General features: G+C 47.6%; 1 protein-coding gene across 1 annotated transcript; it reads left to right on the top strand.

Moving 5' to 3' along the window:
* The first annotated feature begins 300 nt into the window (after positions 1-300).
* On the top strand, positions 301-26,906 carry LOC123447447 (phosphatidylinositol 4-kinase alpha 1). Its single transcript, XM_045124048.1, has 26 exons — positions 301-1,192; positions 1,389-1,730; positions 1,825-1,986; positions 3,475-3,645; positions 3,762-3,920; positions 4,018-4,145; positions 4,890-5,190; positions 5,705-5,873; positions 7,063-7,274; positions 7,845-8,003; positions 8,088-8,270; positions 9,909-10,385; positions 10,463-10,822; positions 11,968-12,182; positions 19,607-19,775; positions 20,625-20,761; positions 20,850-21,003; positions 22,049-22,315; positions 22,457-22,534; positions 22,692-22,739; positions 23,588-23,760; positions 23,878-24,073; positions 24,703-24,843; positions 25,241-25,449; positions 25,527-25,688; positions 26,317-26,906. Exons 1-26 carry the CDS (start codon positions 443-445, stop codon positions 26,573-26,575), a joined length of 5,781 nt encoding a protein of 1,926 aa, XP_044979983.1. The 5' UTR covers positions 301-442; the 3' UTR covers positions 26,576-26,906.

Here is a 26,906-nt window from a genome sequence, read left to right as displayed (position 1 = left end):
CAAATCTATGTCAACCTTTTTTCTAAACAAGGTCGCTAATTAATACAAGGTCTATGAAATTAAAATAAAAAGGAAAAGAAAATGTCGGATCGGTCATCGCTTTCTGGCCCCTTCTCCTCTCTGTCGCGTCCGCCCACCCTTCCCCGACATTTCGCCGAGGCCGAGCGACCAAAAACTCCTACCCAACCCCAACCCGAGGGAGAGAGAGGGAGAGAGAAGAGGCCCAGGTCGTCCTCGCCGTCCTCGGCTCCACCAATCACTCTCGCGTCAGAGAAAAAAGAGAGGGGACGCACATCTCCGTCTCCGCCCTGCCCCCCACCCCACCACCCCTCCTCCTCCTCCGCGCGCGTCCCCCTCCGCTCCCGATCTGCTCTGCGTCGCGGCAGCGGCGACGGCCGACGGCCCATGATCTGACCGCATTGCCGCCCGCCGCGGAACCCCGATGGAGGCGCTCAACGAGCTCTGCGACCTGGTGGCCGCGCACCCGGATCTCCTCCTCGCCGACAAGCTCACCTGGCTCTCCTCCCGCTGCGCGCCGCCCGCCTCCCCCGCCTGCCCCCCGCACCGCGCCTCCCGGGCGCACCTCCACTCCCTCCTCGCCCTCGCGCGCCTCCTCCCCGCGGGCGCCCCCGCCGCCGGCCCGCCCGCGCCCCCGCTCCTCGCCTTCCTCGCCTCCCACGCCTTCCTCTCGCCGGCCTTCTGGCCGCAGTCCTTCGCGCCCGCGCCCTTCCTCTCCAAGCTCCTCCCCCTCCTCGCCGCCGCGCCCGCCTCCCCCGCCCTCTCCTCCGCGCTCTCCGCCGCGCTCCTCGCCGCGCTCGACGTCGCCGACTCCGCCTCCGCGCCGCTCGCCCGGGCCTTCCTCTCCGCCGCCGCCGCCAAGCCCCCGCAGCTCCTCCCCGCCGACACCGCGCCCGTCGCCCAGCGCCTCTTCCTCGAGTTCCCCGGCTCCGACGAGGGCCCGCCCAGGGCCAAGGGGAAGGGGGAGGACGCCGCGGGAGAGGAAAATGGAGGGATCAAGGAGGTGGTGCAGAGGTTCGAGGCGGAGGAGATCGAGGCACTCGAGCGTAAGGAGGTCGCCTTCAGGCTCATCGTTCAGATGCTAGGGGGCGAGGGCGGGCTTGAGGCCGACAAGGTTACCAAGGTCAGGAATGCCGCGGCATGGCAGGTCCGTTCGCTCACGGATTTTCTCAAGGTGAGCCCGGTGCCTTCTCTTCTCTCCGTTCAAGCCCATATGCCATATGTGTTCGTCTGTGTATCGCGTTTTGCATGCACACCTATCGCCTGTCGGTGTCGGCATTCGCATTCGCATTTGCGCGTGTACATGTTTGTGGGTGGTGGTAGATGTTTGCTTGCATTCTGATCATGCTTGAGGTAATGATGGTTGGTAGATTAGGAAGCGGGATTGGAAGGAGCAGGGTGCACAACTGAGGGCGAGGATAAACACCAAATTATCGTGTTGCCAAGCTGCAGTGGTGGTTCTGGTCCGGAGCGTCTCGGCCTTGGATGCTGATAGCAAAGCTTCCAAGGATATGCTTCAGCAGACTCTTGCTTGGTTCATCGAAGCCACCAAGTCATGCATCCTCTCATCCTGGCGGAAACTGAAGATTTGTGAGGAGCTTTTTTGCACCCTGCTCAATGGGATCAGCCAGATAACTGTCTCGCGTGGGGGCCAGCTCCTGCCGGTTCTGCTGATTCCCTTGAAACCGCTTGTTGTCAGCACATGTTCGCAGGTATGTTGGTCTCATGCTTCTCTTGCTTGGACTACTGATTTTTTCTATGGAGGTGTTGCTGTTGCCTAATGTGGAATCAATCATTCCTGTGCAGGCTGACATGACGGGCTGTAGCCCTGGCGCTTTGTTCGAGGCAGTGGTGAAGTTGAGCTGTGAGATCATAGAGTTTGGCTGGACAAAGGATAGGGCTCTGGTTGATACATTCATTATGCGACTAGCTGCTTATGTTCGTGAACGGAATGATTATGAGGAAGAGGTATTCTTCTTAATTTTTTATCACCACATGAAAATTCCATGCTGTAGTAAGATTTCGTGCAACCCTTAGGGCAGAGCTGCACAAGCCAACCTTACTTGATATCACTTAGAATAAACATGCTTTAAATTGATGCCAATCAGCATGTATCAGTCACATATAATGCTTTGTTATAAGTTACCATGCCACTATGCCAGCATATTGAAGACCTTAGAACTGAAAAGCATGTTTTCTGACCTTATCATCTCAGCAAACAGCTAGAAGATCACGCATTTGGTGCGGTTTCAAGATACCATGATGCATCATTTTTACAGTTATTGCTGTCTTTTCTTTTTCTGTATTTGGGCTAGACTGGACAATATTAATACTATCTTTTTTCCTATGAGGCCATGGCCTTCTTTATGTTGCGGTTGACTCATGACCCGTGAGTTTTCGATTAATATTTCCATGTGCTCTACCAGTCAAAATATTAGTATTGTTTCTTTACATACCGTGTTCTCCATATTTGTCATTTGACTGCCAATATTCATGGTTGTATGGTAGTAAAAATAATAGCAGATTTGTTGGCAGGGAAGTGATTTTAATTACGGACATTCTAGTGTTATTTTCTTGTGGAAAGTAGTCAAATCTAGATATTGATATGATAATATGGCACTGGTCATGTTAAAGAAGCTTTTACCTGCAACTCTTCTTTCTGAACTGGAGGGGGTAATACTAATATGCCTACTAGATAAACTTCTATTCCGACAACCTGGATTCTCTTTATTCATTAAGATGAAAGATAACGAGAAGGCAATATCAGTCATAGGTTTGCATGGCTTTCATAAAACATGAATATCCAGCTAGTATTGTCTGTTTGCGGTAGAACTCTAGTCACTTATGTTTTGTTTCTTTTTCTTCCAAATTTAGGCTCATGGGTGTTTTAGTGCTCTAAGCAAACAAATGGATAGTCATATAGCCTTCTGCTAATTTAATCCAACAGCAGAAATCTGGAAGCACCCATCCTTAATTATTTCAATCTAGTAATAGCATGCTGCATGGTTTGGGTACATGGAGAAAGTTGCAGCTTCGTCACCTGATGTGCTGGTAGGTTATATATCAAGATAATCTTCCCCATGGTACCAGAATAATTTCCAGCAGCAAGCAGACGAAGCTACATGATCTTTCTTTTGATTTTGCTAGTTGAGTCTTTTGCGATGGATCTAGCACATTTTGTAATATCTCTTCATACCAGTCACAGATACATGATATGGCAGATTACAAGCACCAAAATTCTGCCTATTACTTTATTTTACTGGGGGTGGATCATTCTGAAATTTAAATCCATGGAACTTGGAAAATGTGTTCTATGGAAAAACTAAGCTTCCCTGCTGCCCCCAGTCTTCCTTGATGGGACTTACACTGGCTAATTGCAGCGACTAAAGTATGCATCACGGTAGCATGTTTAACTGTCAATTGCTGGTTGTTTACCGAGGCGTGAATCTATTGCAGGATGGTAAAGGAAAAGATGCTGTTCCGGTGATGCGACTCAATGTAGTACGCCTTCTGGCCGAGTTGTGTGTATGCTTGAAAAGATGGGAAGTTGTAGACATGATTTTGCCCCTTTTTATTGAACATCTAGAGGAGGGTGACGCTTCATCTCCAAGTTTATTGCGTCTACGAGTATGAAACTTTGTCTCTTACCCATTAACATACTTTACCATATGCCACTTTTGATGGTATCATTTCAAGTTCAAGCAAAAGCATTTTTGGTAATCAATTAATTTAAACTACTGCAGTTGTTAGATGCAATATCTCGTGTGGCATGCTTGGGTTTTGAAAAATCATACCGTGAGAGCATTGTATTGATGACAAGAAGCTACCTGGATAAGGTTAAAGCTGTAGGAGCTGCAGAGAACAACACATTGCCATCAGAAGCAACAGCTGAGCGAACAGAGGTCTGTCATGAGTCCGATAAGAAATTTACGTTATATGCTATCGTAGAGTTGTAATTTTGATTCATGTTCCATGCTAACTGTGTCAACAAAATTCTAGACTCTTCCTGCAGGTTTCTTACTTGTTGCTTCCAACCTCACTAGCACAAAACTCAGATCTGATTATCGTCATAGGCTGTTGTCACTATGCTCTGATGTGGGGCTAGCCGCTGAATCTAAATGTGGGAGGTGAGATGCTTTGTCATCAATCTTATTTTTCTATTCTTACGCTAAAATATTATCTCGTTTTTTAGTCTTGAACGATGTACACATTATTTGCTGGGCACCAATATGTTTTCTTGTATTTTTAAAGCTGTAATTTAGACAGTTGTAGAGTTCAGGGTTGAAAATTGGACTTTAAAGAGAGTTTAGAGTTGAAAAAGTGGACCTTTTTCAAGCCAATAACATCTATTGTGGGCCGGAGGTTGTATTGCTTAGATTGTGGTATACTTAACTTACCATGGTGTGAATGAACAGTCATGAGCGTTTGTCTCTGTTTATTTGTGCTTTTGTACGAGTTTACTAGGATTTTATTTTTATTTTTTGGTTTAAATGCCACAGTTTTTTGCTAGACTCTGTACATCGAGTATGCACCTTTTACCAGTATTTTGTTGTTTTGAAAATATGTTTTACGTGCCATCTTGATTTTAATTTTAGACTAGAGCTGTAGGGACCCTCACCTCTCAAAAATAGAATAGCCTGAAGAAAATAAAATCTAGCCCCTGTAGCTTTCCGTGCAGAGGTTAAATGGCTCTATGTAAAATTGTAAATCCATCTACTAATTTGCAATACTTCCGTTGTATCACCTGATGCTGTATGTGGTATCTTTTCTTGTACCCTCCTCATTCTCATACACTATTTTACTACATCTCTTATGCTTGTGCTAGTTAACTAGCTGTGCTTACTGTAATTGTCAATTTGTCATTACTGTAGGAGTGGTGCTGATTTGATGGGCCCGTTACTTCCTGCGGTTGCTGAAATATGTTCAGATTTTGATCCAGTGTCCTCTGTCGAGCCATCTCTATTGAAATTGTTTCGCAACCTGTGGTTCTATATTGTCTTGTTTGGGTTAGCTCCTCCAATACAGAACAACCAGGCATCTACAAAACCTGTTTCCACTCCCTTAAACACTGGGGAGAGCTGTGTAGCCCTTCAAGCTGTTGCTGGACCCTACATGTGGAATAGCCAATGGTGTGTAGCAGTGCAACGCATTGCACAAGGATCTCCGCCACTGGTAAGTTTTTTAGGACCATAGAGCTGGGAAACAGTATGATTATAGTGCAGGTAAGAGTGTGAACTTGTTTGAATCCGTTTCCTGGTACTGAGCATACATAGCTTGTAACGGATGGGGGGCAGATGGGTTTCATATATTGTATATTTTATTATTTTTCATACAGGTCTTTGTGCTCCCCATATTATTGTTAGCTTTCTTTAGCAGGCAGATATATGAATAAATATCATTTAATGTCTGGAAGGACTGTATGGGAGGCCCAGGGAATAAACTTGGATCAGTGAATTTAACCGTGAAGTTGTAATTTGGATGATTCTTGTCTAGATGTTTTTCTTGTACCACTTTTTAGTAAAAGGGCCCTGTTTTTATTGTATTTTGTGGATATGGATACTAAATTATTTGGTAAGAGCATGATACACGGGATTGTATAAATTAAAATGGTATATAATATTCACTAATGAAAATTCAGAATTACTTTGTGACTTCGTTTCTCACATGTATATTTTTTACATTTCAGGTTGTCAGTTCAGTGAAATGGCTTGAAGATGAGCTAGAGTTAAATGCTCTGCATAATCCAGGCAGTCGTCGTGGCAATGGTGATGAAAAGGCTGCAGTTGGACAGAGAACTGCACTTTCTGCAGCTCTGGGAGGTCGAGTTGAGGTAGCAGCAATGAGTACAATTTCAGGTCAATGTTTATTCTCTGCTGAGTGCTTTACGGCTTATATAGATAGTTATTTGATTCCAGAAAATGTGAATTGCCCTCCATCAAATATAATAAAGAAACTCTAGAAATGAGTGTGATGCATTATAGGTACCTAAGGGCATCATCTCTAACGCCGTGCACCAAACTGCCCGTAAACGTCTGAACCGCGCTGTCCCGACAATTTGTGTCCTCCAACGCAGTCCATCAAACGTCCGCGGACAGGTCCGCACGTTCCCGCAAACTGGAATGTCCATGCCCGTCGGTTCCCGGTCTCTGTTTGCCAGATGTCTCAGCCATGTGCAACAGTCGATGATGAGGAGGCGCTGATGAACATGATCCACGCGGTGGCTACGAAGATGGGCAAGTGGATGACTCCCGACCGGAGGTGGACACCGAACTGACGAACTCTCAGATGCCGGACAGCCAGCAGTCGCAGGCCCAGCCGACGCATACCCAGCAGTCGGACATTTGATTTATACGGTTGAATGGCCGACTCCGCTAGTGCTGTTCACGGACACGTCCTGACGTGTCCACTGATGTTTTAGGGTGTCCGTTTTGATGGACGGTGTTGGAGATGCCCTAACACGCAGGGCTGTCTCATTAGGTCCATAAGTTTCACAATATTTGTGGCAGTTTACTAGCCAAATGGCCCTCATGTAGTTTTAGCAGTATATCAGGTGGAAGTCATGCCCATTCCTCCCCGTCAATGTGTCTGACGATTCAGATGCCATGGCTTGACAAGCCTTGGTGGCCCACAACTGCGATACTGGATGATGTGCGGAACACGACAAAGATCAAAGAGCTGAGAAATGCTTCCACATCTGCATATTTGGATCATTGAACTAACAAGCAGATTTCTGCGAGACCATCTACAAGTGCTACTAGGATGATTTTGCATTTTTTGAACTCAAGTGAGAGAACCGTAAAAAAAAAAGGATCTGCAGTGCAATTTATTTTGAAACTATTATCACAAAGCGGGTCTTGCAGAAGTTACCTGTAGAACCAATGTCTTTTCTCATAATTTTAGTTCATTATAGTGCAACAGGTACATCCTGTTATGTTCCATTTGCTGCACTTGCACAATTTACACCTCCAACCACTGCTTCTTTCTGAGATGCAATTTAGTGAAGTATCCCACTAATTTGTTTTTACATTATTTTTTCATTTTCAGGAGTTAAAGCTACATATCTCCTCGCAGTTGCTTTCCTGGAGATATTGCGTTTTAGCGGCAGTGGTGGCATACTTTCAGCTATGTTGAATAAATCAAATAGTTCCTTCGGTTGTGTGTTTGAGTATCTGCTTACTCCCAACTTGACACCAGCAGTAACTCAGTGTTTGACGGCAGTTGTGCACAGAGCTTTTGAAACAATGTTGTCATGGCTGGTATGTTTCATACTTTAACAATCTGTGGAGAATATCTGAATATGTAATCATTTGTTCTGTGATCTTTGTATCCCGTCATGTGCTATGTCCTTTGTTGTTTACTGTTGAAATCAAATCACTCCCCATCTCATGACAACTCAGATTTTTAAGTAAAAAACACACATTCTACGCCATTGTTGCAGCCTTGACAGCTTTTGCTTACGACTTAATGTTTCAGATGCATGCTATCATATATCTAGGATTCTTGTTGAGACACACACCCAGTTGTTAGAAAAGATGCACAAAGATGCACTGGCAGACAGATGTTTTAATTTTCCTTTGAGCAGTATGAGACACATCAAACATTACTTGCATCTTGTGTCCAAGGTTTTAAATCGGCTCTAGAGGTTGCATCATACAACATTGGGAATTTGATCTGCATTGGAGTTATTCTGTCCTCCTTTCATCGACTTTGCATTGTAGACTGTAGTTAATCTGTTGAATTATACTATTGCTATATTTATCTTTAGAGAGATGAGAAATATGTAACCTGTAACTGTGCACCAGATTAATTGTATTTTATGTTTCCAGGAGGAACGTACATCTGACATAGGCGACGAAGCTAATTTGAGAGAATCTGTTCTTGCTGTTCATGCTTGCTTCCTTATAAAGAGCATGTCACAAAGGGATGAACATGTTCGTGATGTGAGTGTTAAGTTGTTAACTCAACTAAAGGAAAAATTTCCACAGGTTAGGTGCTTTGATTTGGCTTCTCATGTTTTAGTTATATTGTGTCGAGCCACACTGATGACACAAAGTTTACTGAACTTTCAGGTTCTGTGGAACCCCTCATGCTTGGATATACTTCTAATATCTGTTCATAATGAGTTGACTTATGGTCCTGTCAGCGATCCTGCTTGGGTTGCCACTATACGCTCACTATATCAGAAGATTTCTAGGGAATGGATAACAAGTGCTCTTTCATATGCTCCATGCACCACTCAAGGCCTAATACAGGTTCAGTCAATATAACATTATCTGGCCTTGCCTTTTTGAGCACCATTGTTCTTACTTTGTACGAAGCCGATGCATGATTTGTTGTTAGGACATGGCCATCGCTGTGTAAATGTTAAGGTTGCAGGTCACTTTTCGGGCACAATTTTACTTTGACTGAAACATCATTGTTTTTTAGTTCGTTAGATATTTTGTGTAGGAAGGGAAGCCTTGGCGCAGTGGTAAAGCTGCTGCCTTGTGATCATGAGGTCACGGGTTCAAGTCCTGGAAACAGTCTCTTGCAGAAATGTAGGGAAAGGCTGCGTACAATAGACCCAAAGTGGTTGGACCCTTCCCCGGACCCTGCGCATGCGGGAGCTACATGCTCCGGGCTGCCTTCTTTTTAGATATTTGGTGTAGCATGCTTTTCAGTTTTCACACTATTTTGGTAAACAATCTTGTGCTCTTAAAGCAGTAAAAGCGTCGATTACAGTCATTTTTTTCCCCGAGAAAACGCAAGCTCTCTTGCGTTTCACTGCATTGAGAAGAGAGAAAGTTGTTACAATCCTCCTAGGGGGTGATTACAGGTTCCGAATTGATGAAGTCAATGGACATCCCATGTTTGGGGGGTGATGGCTCTTTTATCTATTCTTCCTCTCGCCTTGTGACCACGAAGTTCCTTCCTTATCCTTGTTCACACTTGCTTGTGAGCGCCAATAGCTGGATTATTTTAGGGTTCAGGATTTAGGTGGTGTTTGGTTGCGCTGTGGATTTCTGAAAGCAGTTGTGGAAAATCTGCTGTGAAAAATTAGCTGCAAAAAATCTGCTGTGAGAAATCTGTAGGTTATTAGGCAAATTAGTTGTATGAGATGTAGCTGTGGCGATAAATGTCCGAAATACCCCAGGATCTGACAGTAGGATCTGACATACAACATGGTACAGCTCGAATCGATGAGGGAGCAGAACGGGCGAGAGGAAGGCCGGCTTACTAGCCGGAGCTCCTCCGGCGTGCTTGGCGTCCTCGGCTAGCAGGAGATCCTTGGATGAGGGGCGGTGGTGGAGTGGAGACACTTGCTAGAGGGAGGTGAATGGGGGATGGAGGCGGCCAGCGGCGCATGGGCAGGGACGTGGGGCGGCGCACCGGCAGGGACGAGGGGCCGCGTCGGTCATCGTTGGCCGGCGACGCTGGGTGATAACCCTAATCGCCAAGAACGAGAGGAGAAAAGGAACGCGCTCACAGACAGCAGTGTCTCTTCGGGGAGTCTTGAATCGGTACTGCTGGTCGATGTCTTTCGATGGCAATGGTGGGTAATTCCATGAAAAGTACAGGGGAATGTTCCAGGAGCCATGCATCCAAAGCTGGAAAAGCACCTCACGACGGGCTTCCGTTTTTCGGTGGATTTTAGCTGGATTTCCAGGGAATCGCGGTGGGTTGTTTAGCTCTTTGGTTGAGATTCAGCTGCGCGGCAGCAAAATCTGGCTAGAAAAGCCCAACCAAACGGGGCCTTAGTTACAGCACTATACTTCTATGTCAGCCTTTCTTGAATCGATTGTTGCACAAGTTTTGTGCCAGAGGCATCATTATCTAAAGTTTGTACTCTTTTGTTTTCCCACCACTCAATGCATATATTGATTGTTAATGTTTCTAATTGTATCATTCAGGAGAACTTTTGCAAGCCAAGTGGTGCACAAAGATCACAGCATACGGCAGATGTTGTCTCACTTTTATCTGAGATACGTATTTGTACTGGAAAGAATGATTGGAATGGCATCAGGACCGCCAATGTCCCAGCAGTTATGGATTCTGCTGCAGCAGCATCAGGAGCGAGAAAAGAAGCACCTGACATCACCCTGGAAGTACTGTCAACTGCAGTAGTGAGTGCAACTGTGAAATGTAACCATGCAGGAGAGATTGCTGGTATGAGAAGGCTGTTCACTACTATGGGCGGCTTAAACATGGGTGCTTCTCCTCCTGGTACACAGTCTGGGCAGGCCCCACAGTCATTTGATGAAGTTTTTCTGTCCAAATTTGTTCGTCTTCTTCAGGACTTTGTTGTTACGGCGGAGAAACAACCAATAGATAATTCACTATTTCGTGAAACTTGTTCTCAGGCTACAGCATTACTTCTTGATCATATGGTAATTTGTTTGCACCTAGGTGGTTTGTTACTTCCTTAGTTTTTAGCTTTGATTGTATTCTAATGTGTAACATACAGGTATCTGATTCTCGAACGAATCTGGAAGGATTTTCTCAGCTTATACGACTTCTATGCTGGTGCCCTGCTTATATTTCTACGGCTGATGCAATGGAGACTGGAATTTATATCTGGACGTGGCTAGTTTCTGCAGCACCTTCTTTAGGTCCTCTTGTGCTTGCGGAACTTGTTGATGCATGGCTGTGGACAATAGATACAAAACGCGGCTTGTTTGCATCTGATATGAAGTACTGTGGGCCTGATGCAAAATTGAGGCCACATCTCATTCCTGGTGAACCTGAGGCACCACCAGAAAAGGATCCAGTTGAAGCAATAATTGCCCATAGGCTCTGGCTCGGTTTCTTTATGGATCGCTTCGAGGTTATAACCATACTTTTTCTTTGTTTGTCTTGTGATTTTTCTACAGTTCTTTTCTTTGCCTGCCTAAGATTTTGTGCATGCAAGCAAACTTCACTTGTTTTTATGCTACAGCTCTTGAACCTTGTATGACAATTTATTATCATGTATAATTTGGGTGTTCAGTTTCTGGCTTGTTTGGATCATGATATTTTTTTTTGAACCCGCTGCTGCAAGAGGGGTTCTTCATATGTTCTATTTTGACAGAGACAAAATAACACGAAGGGGAATATGCGAGGGAGAAGAAAAACAAATAATGCATTAGAAAATTCTTCCTTTCTAAAATAGTTTTAAATGGGGAAAAGTTATAGTTATATAAAGGAAATTTCTTCCCTGTTATTTACTTACCACTTATCTCAGGATTAATTTATCTGGTGTAGAACTTTATATCTGACACCACTCAGCGCCGAATAATAAACAGTTTAAATGGTTGCAGTTCTCCTGTTGGAAGAAGTAATATTGTTGTGTTTATGGTATGGAGGTACTTTTGGTGGTCTGCACATGTGTTGCATTTATAAACCACATCTTCACAGGCAATTATGTTACTACTCCTTCTTTGAAAATATAAGGTGTATATTAGTTTTTTCACAAGTCAAACATGTGCATGTTTGACCAAGTTTCTGGAAGAATATATTAATATATACAATACCAGATTTGTATCGTTTGTTCCATCATGAAAAGTATTTTCATAGTTTATCTATTAGGTATCGCACATGTTGATATTTTATTCTATAATCTTGGTCAAACATACAAATGTTTGGCTTTGAAGAAAGTAACTAGAATCTTAACATTCCATGAGCGATTGGTTTATTCTCTGTATATTATTAGCAAATGTTGCTACCCTCATACTATGTCTTCAAATCATCATTATATATTTACTAACAGTAACAAAATTTGATGTCTTTTATCGTCATTACATAATTGAAGTTCCTTGCATTTTTGGGGGTCCAAAATAGGAATCGCCTTGTGACGTTCCATAGGATAAGATGAAGATGCATTATTGACTCTTTGCGCAATGTTTTGATTGATTGCTAGCTAGGTCTTACACATGTGTTGTTCTTTTGTTGTACTTTTTAATCATCTACCTTGTGTGGGTGTTATTTGAACAGGTGGTTCGGCATGATAGCATTGAGCAACTTCTACTTCTAGGCCGTATGTTGCAAGGGACAATGAAATCTCCAACTAATTTTTCTCACCATCCTGCTGCTACTGGCACTTTCTTTACTGCGATGCTCCTTGGTCTGAAGTTTTGCTCGTGCCAGTATCAATTTAACTTGCAGAAATGTAATATGGGGCTTGAGTTGTTAGAGGACAGAGTATACCGGTAATAATCAATTCGTTACACAGTTTCCTTATCTTACTATATTGTTCGTCAGTGTGTTTTACGATATTTCTGCTGCAACATTTGGTTTGCTGCTTTCTATATCTTTCAACCATATTGGTGCAAGTAATAATTGTTTGGAAATCATGTTAAGGGGAAGATGTCAGGCCAATTAGGGATGGGAAGGGTGGGAATAGAGATGTAATTAGGAGATTTGAGAAATGCGAGCACTGAATGCCACATAGGATCCTCAAGCTGACAAGATGCCACAATGCTTTATATTGTTAATAACATGAGACTCTGAGAAAATGTGCAAACATTAGCAAGTTTAGGGAGCTGAGATCATTCGTCACAAGGTGTATAGTAGTAGTGCTGCTAGTAGTATTATAAGATTGCTACAGTTGCTAAAAGTTAATCTAAACACTTTATATTTCTTTACGGTGGGTGTAACTTTGACAATTTTTTTCGAGAAAACGCAGAGATGTGCGTTTCTTTGTATTGAAAAGAGGGAAAGTCAGTCTCAGAGGAGACGGTTACAACAGATTACAAGCAACTCAATGGACATCCCAGGATGGGGGCAAGACTACCCTAAGCCCCTTGTCCCCAGCTCTAGCCCAACATCTCATCTCATCTTTGATCCCATCCGCGAGCTCGGAGAGCGACGGAGTGGCATGATCAAATACACACGCATTCCTATGTTTCCAGATCATCCATGGAACTAGCAGTGTGGTGGACCTCAGCGCCTTGCGGAGTGATGGTGGTGTTGCATCTCTCGCCCTAATCCACCAGTCCTGAATGGAGATATCCTGCTCCGGTGTGGGGGCTGGTAAGCGCAGCCAGGAAAGAGCCTTGTGCCAGGCTTGCCGCGCGAAGGGACATGCCAGTAGCAGGTGGTGAATGGTCTCTGGCTCTTGGTAGCAAAGTAGGCATCGGGCGTGATGAGGGAAGCCGCGACGGGCAAGTCTGTCCGCGGTCCAGCATCGGTCTAGGTTCACAAGCCAGTGGAAGAACTTGACCTTCGGCGGAGCCCATCCCTTCCAGATTAACTTCCAGGAATGGCAAGCGAGGGATCCGTGGAAGGTGGCCTGATAGCATGATCGCGTCGAGTATTCTCCATTAGCAGTCCATTTCCAGACAAGCCTGTCTGGCTCGGCGGACAGGGCGGTGTGTGTGACGCGCTGCCATGTCGTCAGGTATTGGCCAATCTCTTGCAGCCCCACGACACCGTGGATGTCTCGGGCCCACGCGTTGCCGGCGAGGCCATCCGCCACCGTCCGCACCCTTCTCCTGTTCTTGGGAATGCATAGGTACAACAGGGGTGCTAGCTCGCGAATCGACTGCCCATGCAGCCATCGGTCTTCCTAGAACAGCGCCGTGCGGCCATCACCTAGCACCATGAAGGTGGAGGCATAGAAGAGGCCGAGCTCCTCACTGGGGAACTGCAGGTCCAGGCCTTTCCAGGCCCTGTCGGCGTCTGTCCTAGATAGCCAGAGCCACCGCAGCCGAAGTGCTAGCCCAGTGCGCTCCAAATCACGGATGCCCAGCCCTCCCAGTGCGAGAGGTCGACTGACCACGCGCCAGTTAACGTGACAGTGTCCTCCCTGAGCAGCCGCACGGCCAGCCCAGAGGAAGCCGCGCTGGATCTTCTCTAGTTGCTTCAGGGTCTTCTTCGGGGGTGCCAGGGCGAGCATCTGGTGGATTGGGATCGCGCTGAGGACCGATTTGACCAATGCCAACCTCCCAGCTTTGTTCATGAGCCATGCTTTCCATGTCGGGAGGCGGCCAGCCACAACATCAACTAGCGGCTGCATCTGAGCTGCTGTGAGTCGTCTGGTGGTGAGCGGTATGCCCAGGTAGGTGATGGGCAAGTTCGCCGCCTGGCAGCCCAACGCCTCCAGCAGGGCAGCGCTCTCCTCGTCGCCGTGTAGGGTCGTGGCCGAGCTCTTGCCATAGTTGACCTGCAAGCCCGACGCGGCCTCGAAAATACCTAGGATGCCCTTCACCGCGAGCACCTCATCCATCTCAGCATGGCAGAACAGCATCACGTCATCGGCGTATAGTGAGACGGCCGGAACAGTACGTCGGGGGTGCAGCCGCCGAAGTATGCCGGCGTGGAGCGCCCGATGCATGAGGCGGCCCAGCTCGTCGACAGCGAGGACGAATAGCTGCGGCGATGTGGAGTCCCCTTGACGCAGCCCGCGACGGTGCCAAATTGGGGGGCCAGGCACGCCATTGAGCATGACCCGCGTGCTGGCCGAGGAAAGGAGGATGGCTATCCACTCCCTGAACCTGTCCCCAAACCCATATTGGCGCAACATCTCGAAGAGGAACGGCCAAGATATGGAGTCGAAAGCCCGCGTGAGATCGAGCTTGAGCATGATGCACGGGGCGCCCAAGTGGTGAAGCATCCGGAGAGACTGCCGAACGAGCATGAAGTTGTCGTGGAGGGAGCGTCTGGCAATGAATGCGTTCTGGTTGCGGCTGACTAGGCTGTCCAGCCTGGGGGCGGTGAGCAACGACAGAACTTTCGCGAATAGCTTGGCCATGATGTGGATCAGGCAAATAGGCCGGTAGTCGCCCAGCTTTTGTGCATCCGCGCGCTTAGGCAGCAGGGTCAGGAGGGCTTGGTTGAGCTTAGCAAACCCTCTCCCACGAAGCAGGAATAACTGCTCGAAGACATCCAGGATATCCTACCTGATAACGCCCCAACAGGCCCGCAAGAACTTTGCAGAGAACCCGTCTGGCCCTGGTGCCTTGTGTGCCGGCATGTGCTGCACCGCAGCCCAAATCTCCTCAGGGGTGAAGGGCGCATCCAGGCTGCCAAGGTCATCGGCCGTGACGAGCTGCTCGAGATCCAGAGTGCGCTCTCGGTCCACGGCGGTGCCCAGCAGCCCGTCGAAGTGCGCGAATGCCGCTTGGGCCATCTCCTCGTGCTCACAAAGCACATGCCCGTCAACTAGGAGGCTGTGCACGCGGTTTTTCTGACGCCTGAACGTACACTGCTTGTGGAAGAAGCTCGTGTTGGCGTCACCCTCGGCCAGGAAGGAGATGCGGGCGCGCTGCCGCGCGATGGTGCGCTCCAGAGAAGCCAGCCCAAGGTACGCCACCTTGAGCTGCTTGCGCAGCCAGTCCTCTGCCGGAGAGAGCAGGCGACTCTCCATCGCGTGGTCGAAGCGGGCGATCAGCTCTCGGCATATGGCCAATTTGTCCCGGACATTGCCCGTGGACCTAGCACTCCAACTCGTAAGGGCGCGGGCGGTGGCCTGCAGACGCCGAACCAGCCACTGGAAGGGGTCGGGGTCATGCACGGAGCTCCAGGCTGTGGCGACCGTGTCGTGAAATCCATCACGACTGGGCCAGAAAGACTCGAAGCGGAAGCGTCTGTGGGCCGTGGGCATGGGGGAGCAGTCCAACAGCAGGGGGCAATGATCAGACACGACAGATGCAAGGCATCTGAGGTGGCACTCTCCGTGGTAATCCTCCCAGTCCGTGGTGCAGAGTACACGATCGAGGTGCACAAGCGTCGGCGGGGTCTGCTCATTAGACCATGTGAAGCGGCGCCCATTCAGGTATACCTCCTTCAGGGCAAGATCGTTGATGGCGCGGCGGAACCTTCCCATCATGCGGCGATTCAGGGTACCGGAGCTCTTGTCCGCGTCACGGTAGATGAGGTTGAAATCGCCGCATAGCATCCAGGGCCCGGGCAAGCAGCCCGGATGTCCCGCAGCTCTTGCAGGAACAGTATCTTGTCGGGGTCGCTTTGGGGGCCATACACCGTGGTAAGCCACCACGGTGCACCACTAGGCGCGCACACTTTAACCGTGATCGCATTTTGGGTGAATAGGGGGTCGGAGATGGTGATAGCCCTACTCTTCCAAGCGATGAGAATACCGCCGCGGGTGCCGTCGGCAGGGAGATAAGTAGAGCCATCAAACTCGGACCCAAGGGTGTCAAGCACAATCGACGAGCAGACCAACGTCATTTTAGTTTCCTGGAGGCATACAATGGACGCACTGGTGGTACATATCAGTGAGCGGATAGCACAGCGCCTAGCGCGCGAGTTCAAGCCCCTGACATTCCAAACCACTATCTGGGGTCCTGGATACATTAGCACGAGGTCGACTACAGGCACCACCAGCCTAGCGCGCGCATGCCATGGCATCCCCAGCCGGCAGAGACAGGCCTGCAGGGATCGCACGGTCTACGAGGGCGGCTATGGCATGCAGCGCCGGAAGCTTGATCGGCGCGGTGAACATGTCGTCATATGCTTTCATCTCGACGGGGGTGATCTGCTGATTCGCGCCGACGATCCCGAGGGTGCGGAGAATCTGCACCACCGCCCTTCTGTCCGTAGTGCAGGCCGCGGGTGCCGGAGCGACGACGGCGGCGGAACGTCCCCTCCTGGGACTGAAGTTGAGAGGGGGCCGCTGGCGTTTCCCGGGAGATGGCAGCATCGCATCAAGCTGCTTAGTGGCTGCAGACAGGAAGGCCCCCAGCGTCCATGTCTGTCTAGAGGCTACACTGGGTCGGCGTCTCTGCAGAGTAAGCGGCGGCGATGCAAAGCGCCCTGGCATCGAATGCTGCGTCCGGTTGCTGGTGGGATACGCCCCAGGGTCCGGCTGGCAGGTAGGCCTCGGCAGGATGGAGATGTGGCCGCGGCCGCGGGGGGATCCACGCCTGGTCCCTGCTGTTGTTGCGCGTCCAAGGGCACCACAGACCGAACAACAGGCGAGCCATCGGGCGTAGGCATTTCTCCTGCCGTGTGCGCATCTGCAGGAGCAGGCGTGGCCCCAGCGGGCAGGGGATCCTCGGCTAGGGTCCCAGCAACAGCGACGTCAGCCGCCAGCCCAGAGGGCTCGGTCCCATCGGCATCCAAGGGCGCTGGCGCGGTGATAGTGGTCACGGCGGCCGCGGGCCCCGCCTCCAAAGGGCTGGCTGGTAGGGACGGGGCGGCGTCAGCAGAGCTGGCGGGGGGGGGGGGGCGATGCGCGCCCCGCCCTCTCCTCAAAGGCGCGCGAAATTAGCCGGTGGGTTGGTCAAAGAGGGCCTTTGTTGGTGCAGCAGCGGCAAGGGATGGAATCGGCTCGATTTGCCCCGACCGGGGTGCGGGCGGTGACCTCACGCGCTGCTCGGCGGGCCCCAGACGCAGCAGGCACCGATCCCGACAGGGCATAGGATCAGCTGCTGCAGAAGTGGGTCCGTCCGTATCTGCTTCGGTCGTGCGCGACGTCGACGCCCCAGCCGCATCGTGGCCCTGAGCAGCGAACGGGGGAGCGCCAGCTGTCCCGATGCGAACGGCCAAACCGTCCACCACGCCTGTGCTCGCCACTTTGCGCGAGGGGCCCGCCGACAAAGACGCTTTAGGCGTCACGACGTGCGCCTGCTGGTGTCCTTGCCTGACGCCGTGACGAGGGCGTGCTGGGCCCTGCTGACCGGGCCAGGTCAGCATGCCAGCCCGCTTGGGGCACAGCCCCTGCCGCGGCGCGGCCGGGTACGGCCAGGGAGCCACCATGCCGGCGCCGTCTGAACGGCCGGAGCGGCCATGTGCGTGCGCGAGCGCGTCCACTGCCATACCATCGGCCCGGCCGTTCTGTGCCTCCGCCGTAGGACGGCGTTTGCGACCACGCCGGCGAGCGCGCCCGAGCCCAGGACCGTGACCATGCCCATTGCCGGGGCCATGCCGGCCGTCTGCGCCACCGTCCTCACCGTCTCCGGCGCTGCCCGCAGCGTCCTGGGCGATAGCCGGAGCAGCCCTGATCAGCTCCGCCTTAGCGAGAGCAATGGAGACGGGGAAGGTGAGCGTTCTGATGTCTGGCGCCTCCGACGGGACACGGCCGGGCAACTGCTCAATGATCTCCAGGGTGACGGCGCGCCGGATGTCAGCCGGGTCGTGGGCGCGCCCGGTGACGCGGAAGACGGCCATGTCCTCGCGGGAGCGCGTACGGGGGTGCAGGCGCTCGATCCAGCAGCTGCCACCCAGCACGTGCTCCGCCGTGGAGAGCAGCCAGGCGTGGGCGGGGATGCCGCGGAGCTCCAGCTCGACGCGGTACTCGAGCTCGCCAGCGCCGGCGTGGGCAAGCTTGCACCAGGGCCGGAGGGACAGAGCAAAGCGCGACGAGCTGATGAAGTGCTCGCCGCGGAACCTTCTCATGGTTGCGAGGGAGGAGAAGAGAATCAGGAAGTCCTCCGGGTGATGCTGATGGACCGAGAAGTCTCCCTCCTCCAATTCCAGAGAGGACATGACGAGCTCGGACACCTTGACCAGAGACACAGATGGCCGAGTGCCCGTGACGGTGGCCACCATCGCGCGGCCGAGCACCAGCTCCGCCTCGTCCATTTCTTCTGTCTGGGCCAGGAACACGCGGGTGGGGGCATCATCGCACTGGCGAGACCGCTGCAGGGGAGGGGCTACAGCGGTGGGGATCGGAGCGGGCAGGCGCGTCGTCGGGGGGGACGCCCTGGCAGGGGCACCGCGAGGAGGCCTGGGCTGCTGGTCCCCGGCGGCGCGCTGGGGCGCGGTCGCAGGCCGCCGACCATCGCAGTCGCGGGAGGCGTGGCCAGAGGCGAGACAGCGGCGGCAGCGGATGTCGTTGGGGCAGTCCCTGACACAGTGGCGGTGATCAAGGCACCGGAAGCAGAGGCCCGCGAGCTCCTCAGGGGAGGGGCTGCGGCGGCGCGCAGGCGAAGGCGCGGCCGGCGCAACGCGACGCGGGCGACGGGGCCGTTCTCTGCGACGAGCTTGTTGGAAGCCGTCGGCGTCGAGCACTGGGCTGCCCGAGACGCGATGAACCTCCGAGCGGGATCCGAGGCGCTCCTTGGCGGGGGGACGGACTGCAGGCGCAAGGCGGCCGGAAGCGAGGGCGGCCGGCGGAGTGCGGGCGACGTCTCTGTACGAGCGCGCCGAGGACTCGCTCTCCGAACTCGACCAGCGGTCCCCGTAGGAAACACGCTCGCCGGAGAGGGTCTCGCGGCGGTCGACAGGGTCAGCCCCCACTGGAGTCATGTCGCGGGAGGGGAGGGTCGCGGGGGAGGTCCGGCCGGCGGGGACGGGGGCGGCGTTGGCGACGCGGCGCAGCAGTCAGGCTAGCAGGGCGCGGGGACGGAGCGGGGAGCAGGGTGGAGCGGAGCGGAGAGCCATCTCAAAAAGAACTGTGTTGTTATTCCTCTATGTAACTTTGACAATTTAATAAAAACCTTCATGAACATCCGGTTAGGACACTTATCTCCTGTTATTAGCTTGATACTGTGCAGCTGAGTATTCTGTATGCGTCGTCTACCTCCTCACTAGACATGTTTATGTAATATACAAAATTTGTTTTTATGCGTCATGCTTATGTAATGATATTGAACTTTGCATCTTTTCTGTTTCCCCCCATTATGTTGTGGTACTTGCTAATATAGTTTGCTTGTCCCGTCTTCTCTTGCAGCGCTGCTTTGGGATGGTTTGCTTATGCACCTGAATGGTACGAGTCTCCAAACAAAAGTTTTGCTCAGAGAGAGGCCCAGTCTGTTTCAATATTTGTCCACAACCTGCAAAATCCCAGTACCACTGATTCTGGTTCGAAGTCACAGGGACGTGAAGGCGAACTTAACACGGTATGATAGTCCGCTTCTCTCTCTCTGCCATTCCCCACCGAACATAAAATGCATATCCAGTTATCTTGCCCTTGTGATATACGGAGTACTTCGTCCGTCCAGGTTTATTAGTCCCCCTCATATTTTGGATCAAACTTTGACCATTTATATGATTAACAAAGTATGATTTATATGCCACAAAAAGCATACTACTGGATTTGTATTCGAAAGAGGATTCTCAGCATATGATTTTTGTGACATGTAGTTTATATTTTATAAGTTACATTTATGGTCAAAATTTGATCCTTAACACAAGGGGTCCCAATAAACCCGGACGAAGGGAGTAAAACATAAGGGAGAAGATAACACCGTGAAGATAGCATGGTGGAGAGAGGAGAGCTTCTGTGAGGGGGAGAGGTGGAGAAGTTTGGCAGGAGGGGAAGGTGCACCAAAGAGATAGAGATGGGGAGAGATGGTTACTACCAGTTTATTCTTTTCTTGCTAAAATTGAACTAGATCGACTCTACTTATAGGAGTTCCTTACAGATTACGACTAATTGAATATTGAATGCAACCAGTAGATAAAGATGGATTGTTGAGTGTGTGACTAAGTAATACTCTCTCCGTCCCGAAATAAGTGTCGCTGATTTAGTACCAATTTGTACTAACTTAGTACTAAATTTGCGACACTTATTTTGGGGCGGAGGGAGTATATATAACCTAATGCATGGACCTGATTCGCTGCTACGCTTAATATTGCTGTTGCTGCCCACCTGGCATGCACGTGTTCATTGCAGGTGCCGCGGCACTCACTTGTATTATCTATCTGAAAAGCTTAACATTTCTCTTTCGTTTTCCTTTTGGTTGCAGGCGGATCAGATCCACCCAGTGTGGGGTTCTGTGGATAACTATGCAACTGCAAAAGAAAAGCGTAAGCAATTACTTTTGATGCTTTCTCAGAATGAGGCGGACAGGCTTGAAGTCTGGGCACAACCAATAAACACAAAGTAACTACGATTGTGGCATTATATTCTCTATTGTTTCTTACTTGTGTTGCGTTTAAACTCACATGTATTGCATATTATATCTGGGCAGAGATATGTCAACATTTCGTGGCAAAGTTAGCTCAGAAAAATGGATTGATCACTCCAGAACTGCTTTTGCTGTTGATCCTCGGATCGCTCTCTCTATGACTATGAGGTTTCCGACAAATGCAACATTGCAGTCTGAAATTACTCAATTGGTACAGGTATGGTTCTTGCCTATAGCTGCTACCTTTCAGATATTGTTCTCCATTGCGTCCCTTCTTTCTTCACATTTTAGTTCTGTTTCATAGTATCTCCCCTTTTAATATATACGGTAGGCATTCATTCACAGGAAATGTAATATTTATCTCTTGTTGCATTTTAATGTTAGCTGAAGATGTTATCTTTGATAATTATCTACCCTTAAAGGTTTGTAAATTAGTCAGGGAAATATAGTCTAATGCATTTAAAATAACCATGCAATAATGTTAATAATTGCCTAACTAGAGTTGCCACTACTTTAAAGGCATTTCTATGATCTGTTCACCCCCATGCATTATGTCTTCTTAGTATGTAGTCAAATGGCAAATAAATAATGTATTAGTTAGGATATTTTGAATGTATCAACTACAGAAAAGCGTATAAAGTGCAAGGTTAGATATGTGGCAATGTTATGTTGGCTGCCTTACCTATGGAGGTAAAATTCATAATGTGGTAAATGAAGAACTGGCAGTTATGTCTTGTTAATCATGATATTTGCATACTGCTGGCTTGGGCTGTTACTATTTTAGTCTTTTGGGTGTGACATCTCGATATTTAGATGGCATGAGACAAATCTAATCTGAGGATAAGAAAGTGCACTGTGTGATGCTTGCAAGCTCAGCATTTTCAGCCTTTGATTTTCCTGCCATTATCTTACCTTTTATAGATTACTTCCCCCTTACCTTTAATCATAGTTTAAAACCAAACCAGACCGGTTCAACCAGAGCCGAAGTACTGTCTGGTCTAGTTTGCTAGGAAGACTGTTGATCACAGATTCAGTTTCTATGATTATACCTTCAATACTGGAAGTTTGTAAATAGTGGATGCTCTCGCACTATTAAGCTTATGCTTCAACACATGTGACGATTAAATGAAGCATCTAATGTGCTTCATTCGTGTTAAAAAAATGCGCTTCATTTTGTATTGAGCATCTTTTAGCCCTTCCAATTGTTCAGTTTCTGTGACAAAGGTGAATTGCCATACCTTATCATTTTTTCGTCTTTGCAGACACACATACTGGAGCTCCGTACAATTCCTGAAGCATTACCTTTTTTCATCACTCCAAAGGCAGTGGACGAAAATTCAGCACTGTTACAGCAACTTCCGCACTGGGCTCCGTGTTCCGTTACACAGGCATTGGAGTTCTTTACCTCTCCTTATAAAGGACATCCCCGTGTTATGGCATATGTTCTCCGTGTCATGGAGACTTATCCACCTGAGACTGTCACCTTTTTTATGCCACAGTTGGTACAGTCTCTCAGATATGATGATGGGGTGAGAATTTCTTCCATGTGTTTCTATCAGTGCAGACCAGAAAGAAAATACTGTTAATTAAGCCTGCACCTTTTGGTTTATTATGCCTTCTTAAAAATAATAATGTGCTTCTCTCTTTTTCCTTGCCCTTTATCCCATCAGAAATTAGTTGAAGGATACTTACTTGGAGCTGCCCGAAGAAGCAATATATTTGCTCACATCTTAATATGGCATCTGCAGGTGAAATTTATTTAGTTTGTATTTTTTATATTTCTAAAATCATGGGATCTTGTGTTTGTTCAAATGAAGATATACATTTTTATTCTATTTTCTAACATATTCCTACTGGGAAATTCTTCGCTGACTTGCTTGTTCGTTTGCGAACTGGAAATTCCAGGGGGAATGTGAGGAAGCTGACAATGAAAAGGAAGCAGGTGCTCCAAAGGTACAACAACTTTTCATCTTTCTATAGCTGTCATTTTCCTTTCCTTTTCCTTTGGGTTTCAAAGTATCCTGTTGCATTACCCAAAAAATCCATTACAGCCCTTTATGGTTGGTTCCACATAAATTAATAAGCCTGAGGGATAGCAACATCATTAGAGTGTAATTTGGGTTATGCTTATTTGATAAGGCGCCTGAAAGATTTTGTGAAATGTTTATTTACTTTAGACTTACGTGCTTCATGAAAACTTCATCTTTGTTGCAGTTAAAGCTGTTGTAGTGGTGAATAATGATGGATCGAACAATTAAGTCGTGCAATGTTATTTTGCATGGGAAGAATCCGTGTTGCATTCAGACTTACAGTAGGCGTGAACAGACGATTCTATGTCTGTATATCAGTTGCCCTTTTAGTCTGATGCTTTTCTGTTTTGTATGTACTGTACATGGCACACCCAGCACCAAGTTAGGGAGAGGACCCCCCATGATCTCTCAGTTAGGAAGTTTACCATTTAAATATGGAATATACCCCCATGATCTGAAGTTAGTACAGTACAAAGTTGAGTCGCTTATTTTGGGACGGAGGGAGTAGTTTTTAGCTTAGGCTTAAGGCAATTAGAGACAATATCTATGGTTTGTTACTTAGATTGGATTGTTAAGTTTCTATATATCTAACTTGTCTCCGGGGCCGAGAACCTCTTCCTAGCTTAGTGCACAGTATTTTCTGAGAAAAATCTTGTCTTGGTCATTTCTTATCTTATAACTTAGTCATAGTGATGTGTGCTGTTTTGCCAATGCGTATTGCAAGCTTTGAAGGTAATTTCTATAATGTTAACATTTCTATTTTTTTTCCAGACCAGTGCATTCCAGTCCTTGCTTCCTGCTGTTAGGGAAAAAATTGTTGACGGTTTCACCTCAGAAGCTCGGGATATGTTTGAAAGAGAGTTTGATTTTTTCGACAAGGTCACCTCAATTTCTGGTGTTCTTTTCCCTCTTCCCAAGGAAGAGCGAAGAGCTGGTATTAGAAGGTAGTTATTGAAATTTTGTTCTCGTGTTTTCTTGAAGAACTAAGAACCTGCCACTAAGAGCTCATTCTCATCTGGAAATTTGTGCCAGTAACTCATCATTTTGAATTCTTCATGCAGGGAGCTGGAGAAGATTACTATTCCAGGCGACGACCTCTATCTACCTACTGCAACAAACAAGTTAGTACGGGGCATACAGCTGGACAGCGGTATTCCTCTCCAGTCAGCCGCAAAAGTTCCAATAATGATTACTTTTAACGTGATTGATCGTGATGGGAGCCCAAATGATGTAAAGCCACAGGCTTGCATTTTTAAGGTAAATAATTATTTTGTTGCAATGAAATCTGCACAACTAATGTCTTCCATATGACCCAGGCGGAAATGTGAGCTGAGGTTGCATGCATAGAAGCATGCACGTCCTACTGAAACATATGATTTCTGGTTGCAGTTTATTTTTTAGGCTTGATTACAGCCTTTCTGTGGTGCTGTCATGGTTTTGTGCAACTAAAAGATAGCTATAGACATGGCTCATTTCTCACTTTGATTTTTCTGGCAACAGACCGTAATAGTTCCTTTGACATGTCAGTGAGTAAAATACACTTTCACCATTGCCACAGTATGGTTATCATGTGGACTATGGTAAGATGGTAAAATGACCTTGATTAGTTAAGTCATTATAATTTACACCATAAACCATGTTGTAGGGGCATTATGATAAAGGTACAAGAATTACTTCGTCGAGTGTAAACTAATTAAGTGAGGTCAAGTTCATTTTTTTGTTGAGAAAAGTTCATTTTATTCGACTTGGTAGTTCAGGACTTTGAAAAGGTTGTATGTCTATGACGTCTTTCCGATAATGTTGTAATTTTCATCTCTGTCCTGTTAATTCTTCTAGCATTCGTTGTGCTTGACAGTTCTCACAAGCAACTTTCTATGCCATGATAGGTTGGTGATGACTGTAGGCAGGATGTGCTGGCCCTTCAAGTTATTGCCCTATTAAGGGACATATTTGAAGCAGTCGGATTAAACCTGTATCTCTTTCCCTATGGTGTTTTGCCCACTGGCCCTGAACGAGGCATAATTGAGGTCAGCATGTACCTGCAATTTATGGACTACGGAACCAGCTAGTGATTTTGGACACCGTTAAACACTGTTTTCTACTCGAAGTTTCTTGAATTCTAGGTGCTTGATGTCGAACAACCTAGTAACTTTGCATTCTAAAAGAGAACATTCTTACAAGTGCACACTGCTTTAAATTGATATGTTAATATTATTGTAGATATGTTATACTTTGACTTCAGAGAAACTGAAATACAAACACCTTAGTTCAGACCATATGTTGTTTTGGACATTGCAGTCTTCAAGAATTAATTTTGGCAAATTAATCTTTGTAAAAATATGGCAACAAGTATGGATATCCATTATTGGCTGTTGTTCTTTCATTCATGTATGGTTTATCCATCTTAACCTGAGCATGCTGCAGGTGGTCCCAAATACTCGGAGTAGAAATCAAATGGGTGAAACAACTGATGGTGGTTTATTAGAGATATTTCAGCAAGATTATGGTCCTGTAGGGTCACCTTCTTTTGAAGCTGCACGTGAAATGTTTATGATTAGTAGTGCTGGATATGCTGTTGCCAGCCTGCTTCTTCAACCGAAGGATCGGCATAATGGCAATCTTCTCTTTGATAGGTTCTAACTTAGTCCTATATCATTAATTGATCGTGTAAAGCTGGAATTATCACTTAATCATCACCTTGCTTATGCAGCCAGGGCAGACTAGTTCATATTGATTTTGGATTTATTTTGGAGATTTCACCTGGAGGTAACATGGGGTTTGAGAGTGCACATTTCAAGCTAAGCCATGAGATGACTCAATTGCTCGATCCATCTGGAACTATGAAGAGTGACACCTGGAATCAGTTTCTCAGGTACGTATTATTTCACAGTTCTAGCAAAATGTAATTGGGAGTGACTCTGTAATACATGTCTTCGCAATTTATGCAAGTTTGATACACTTTTTCCACCGCGAGGGTGAGGGAGCTAGGCAAAATGTAAGGCAAAAAAAGTCACGACCTTTGTAGATAAAATTATGCATTGGAAATATAGGTTGAGAAACAGGTCAATACACTTTGTACATAAAATCATGCCTAGAAAATGTAAGGGGAGAAAAAAAAGTTGGCCATACATAAAGTTATGCATACTGTTGCTATCCCTGTCAGTATGTATTTGTTACTATTATTTGTGGAGGGAGAGGGCAACCTGATTGTCAGTCCGTATGATGTTTGGAAGACGATACTGAACTCTATATGAAGCGTAGTTTGTACGAATCCATGGACTGCATTGACTTTCACCTTGCACTGCATTGTTCTGATTACAATGTTGTCTGTCCAGATTGTGTCAAGAGATACCCAGTGGGGTGTTGTAGCCGTTTGAACGGCATGTGCTGGGCATCTGCCTTATTCCTTCTATGCTATTGATGCGTCCAGCTTGGACGTATCCTTAAAAAAAAAAGAAACCTTGCACTGCATTGTTCTGATTACAATGTTGTCTGTCCAGATTGTGCGTCAAGGGATACCTAGCGGGAAGGAGACACATGAATGGCATTGTAACTACAGTACAGTTGATGGTGGACAGTGGACTTCCTTGCTTTAGCAGGGGAGAGCCTATTGCTAATCTTCGGAAGCGGTTTCATCCAGAGATGAATGAGCGCGAGGCGGCTAATTTCATGGTACGGACATGTGTCGATGCCTACAACAAATGGACCACCGCAGGGTATGATTTGATTCAATACTTGCAGCAAGGTATTGAGAAATAGTTAATTTCCCATTTTGTAAATGGTATGGGTCGTGTACATCAATTGTATGTAGTGCACTAACTCCAGCATGTAGAGTTATATTGAGCAGTTCCTTTGTACCCAGAGAACTGAGAATGTATGTTTAACAGAGGCGATGTATTTTCCTATTGAAAGACAGTCTAGCTAGTAGGTAAGCCCAATAGTATCATCAGTTCACAATATCTTTTTTGTAACAGAGCAGCAGATTCAATTCTTTGTCTTCTGTTGGCCACATATTGGTTTCTTGATTTTATCATGTTGTTGACATATTCTCTTGACGAGGTTGTGAAATTTCAGCAGCCACTTTTTGTTT

The sequence above is a fragment of the Hordeum vulgare genome, chromosome 4H (genome assembly GCF_904849725.1).
Source record: "Hordeum vulgare subsp. vulgare chromosome 4H, MorexV3_pseudomolecules_assembly, whole genome shotgun sequence".
In the NCBI taxonomy this organism is placed as follows: domain Eukaryota; kingdom Viridiplantae; phylum Streptophyta; class Magnoliopsida; order Poales; family Poaceae; genus Hordeum; species Hordeum vulgare.
Note: the sequence above shows the minus strand (reverse complement) of the source record. Positions and strands in the feature narration are given on the sequence as shown.

Excerpts from the sequence above, each read along its gene's own strand:
- LOC123447447 (XM_045124048.1), top strand. The coding sequence starts at position 443 with ATGGAGGCGCTCAACGAGCTCTGCGACCTGGTGGCCGCGCACCCGGAT. Across the intron at positions 4,146-4,889 it reads GCTGAATCTAAATGTGGGAG|GAGTGGTGCTGATTTGATGG; the intron begins GTGAGATGCTTT and ends TCATTACTGTAG. Across the intron at positions 7,275-7,844 it reads AAACAATGTTGTCATGGCTG|GAGGAACGTACATCTGACAT; the intron begins GTATGTTTCATA and ends TTATGTTTCCAG.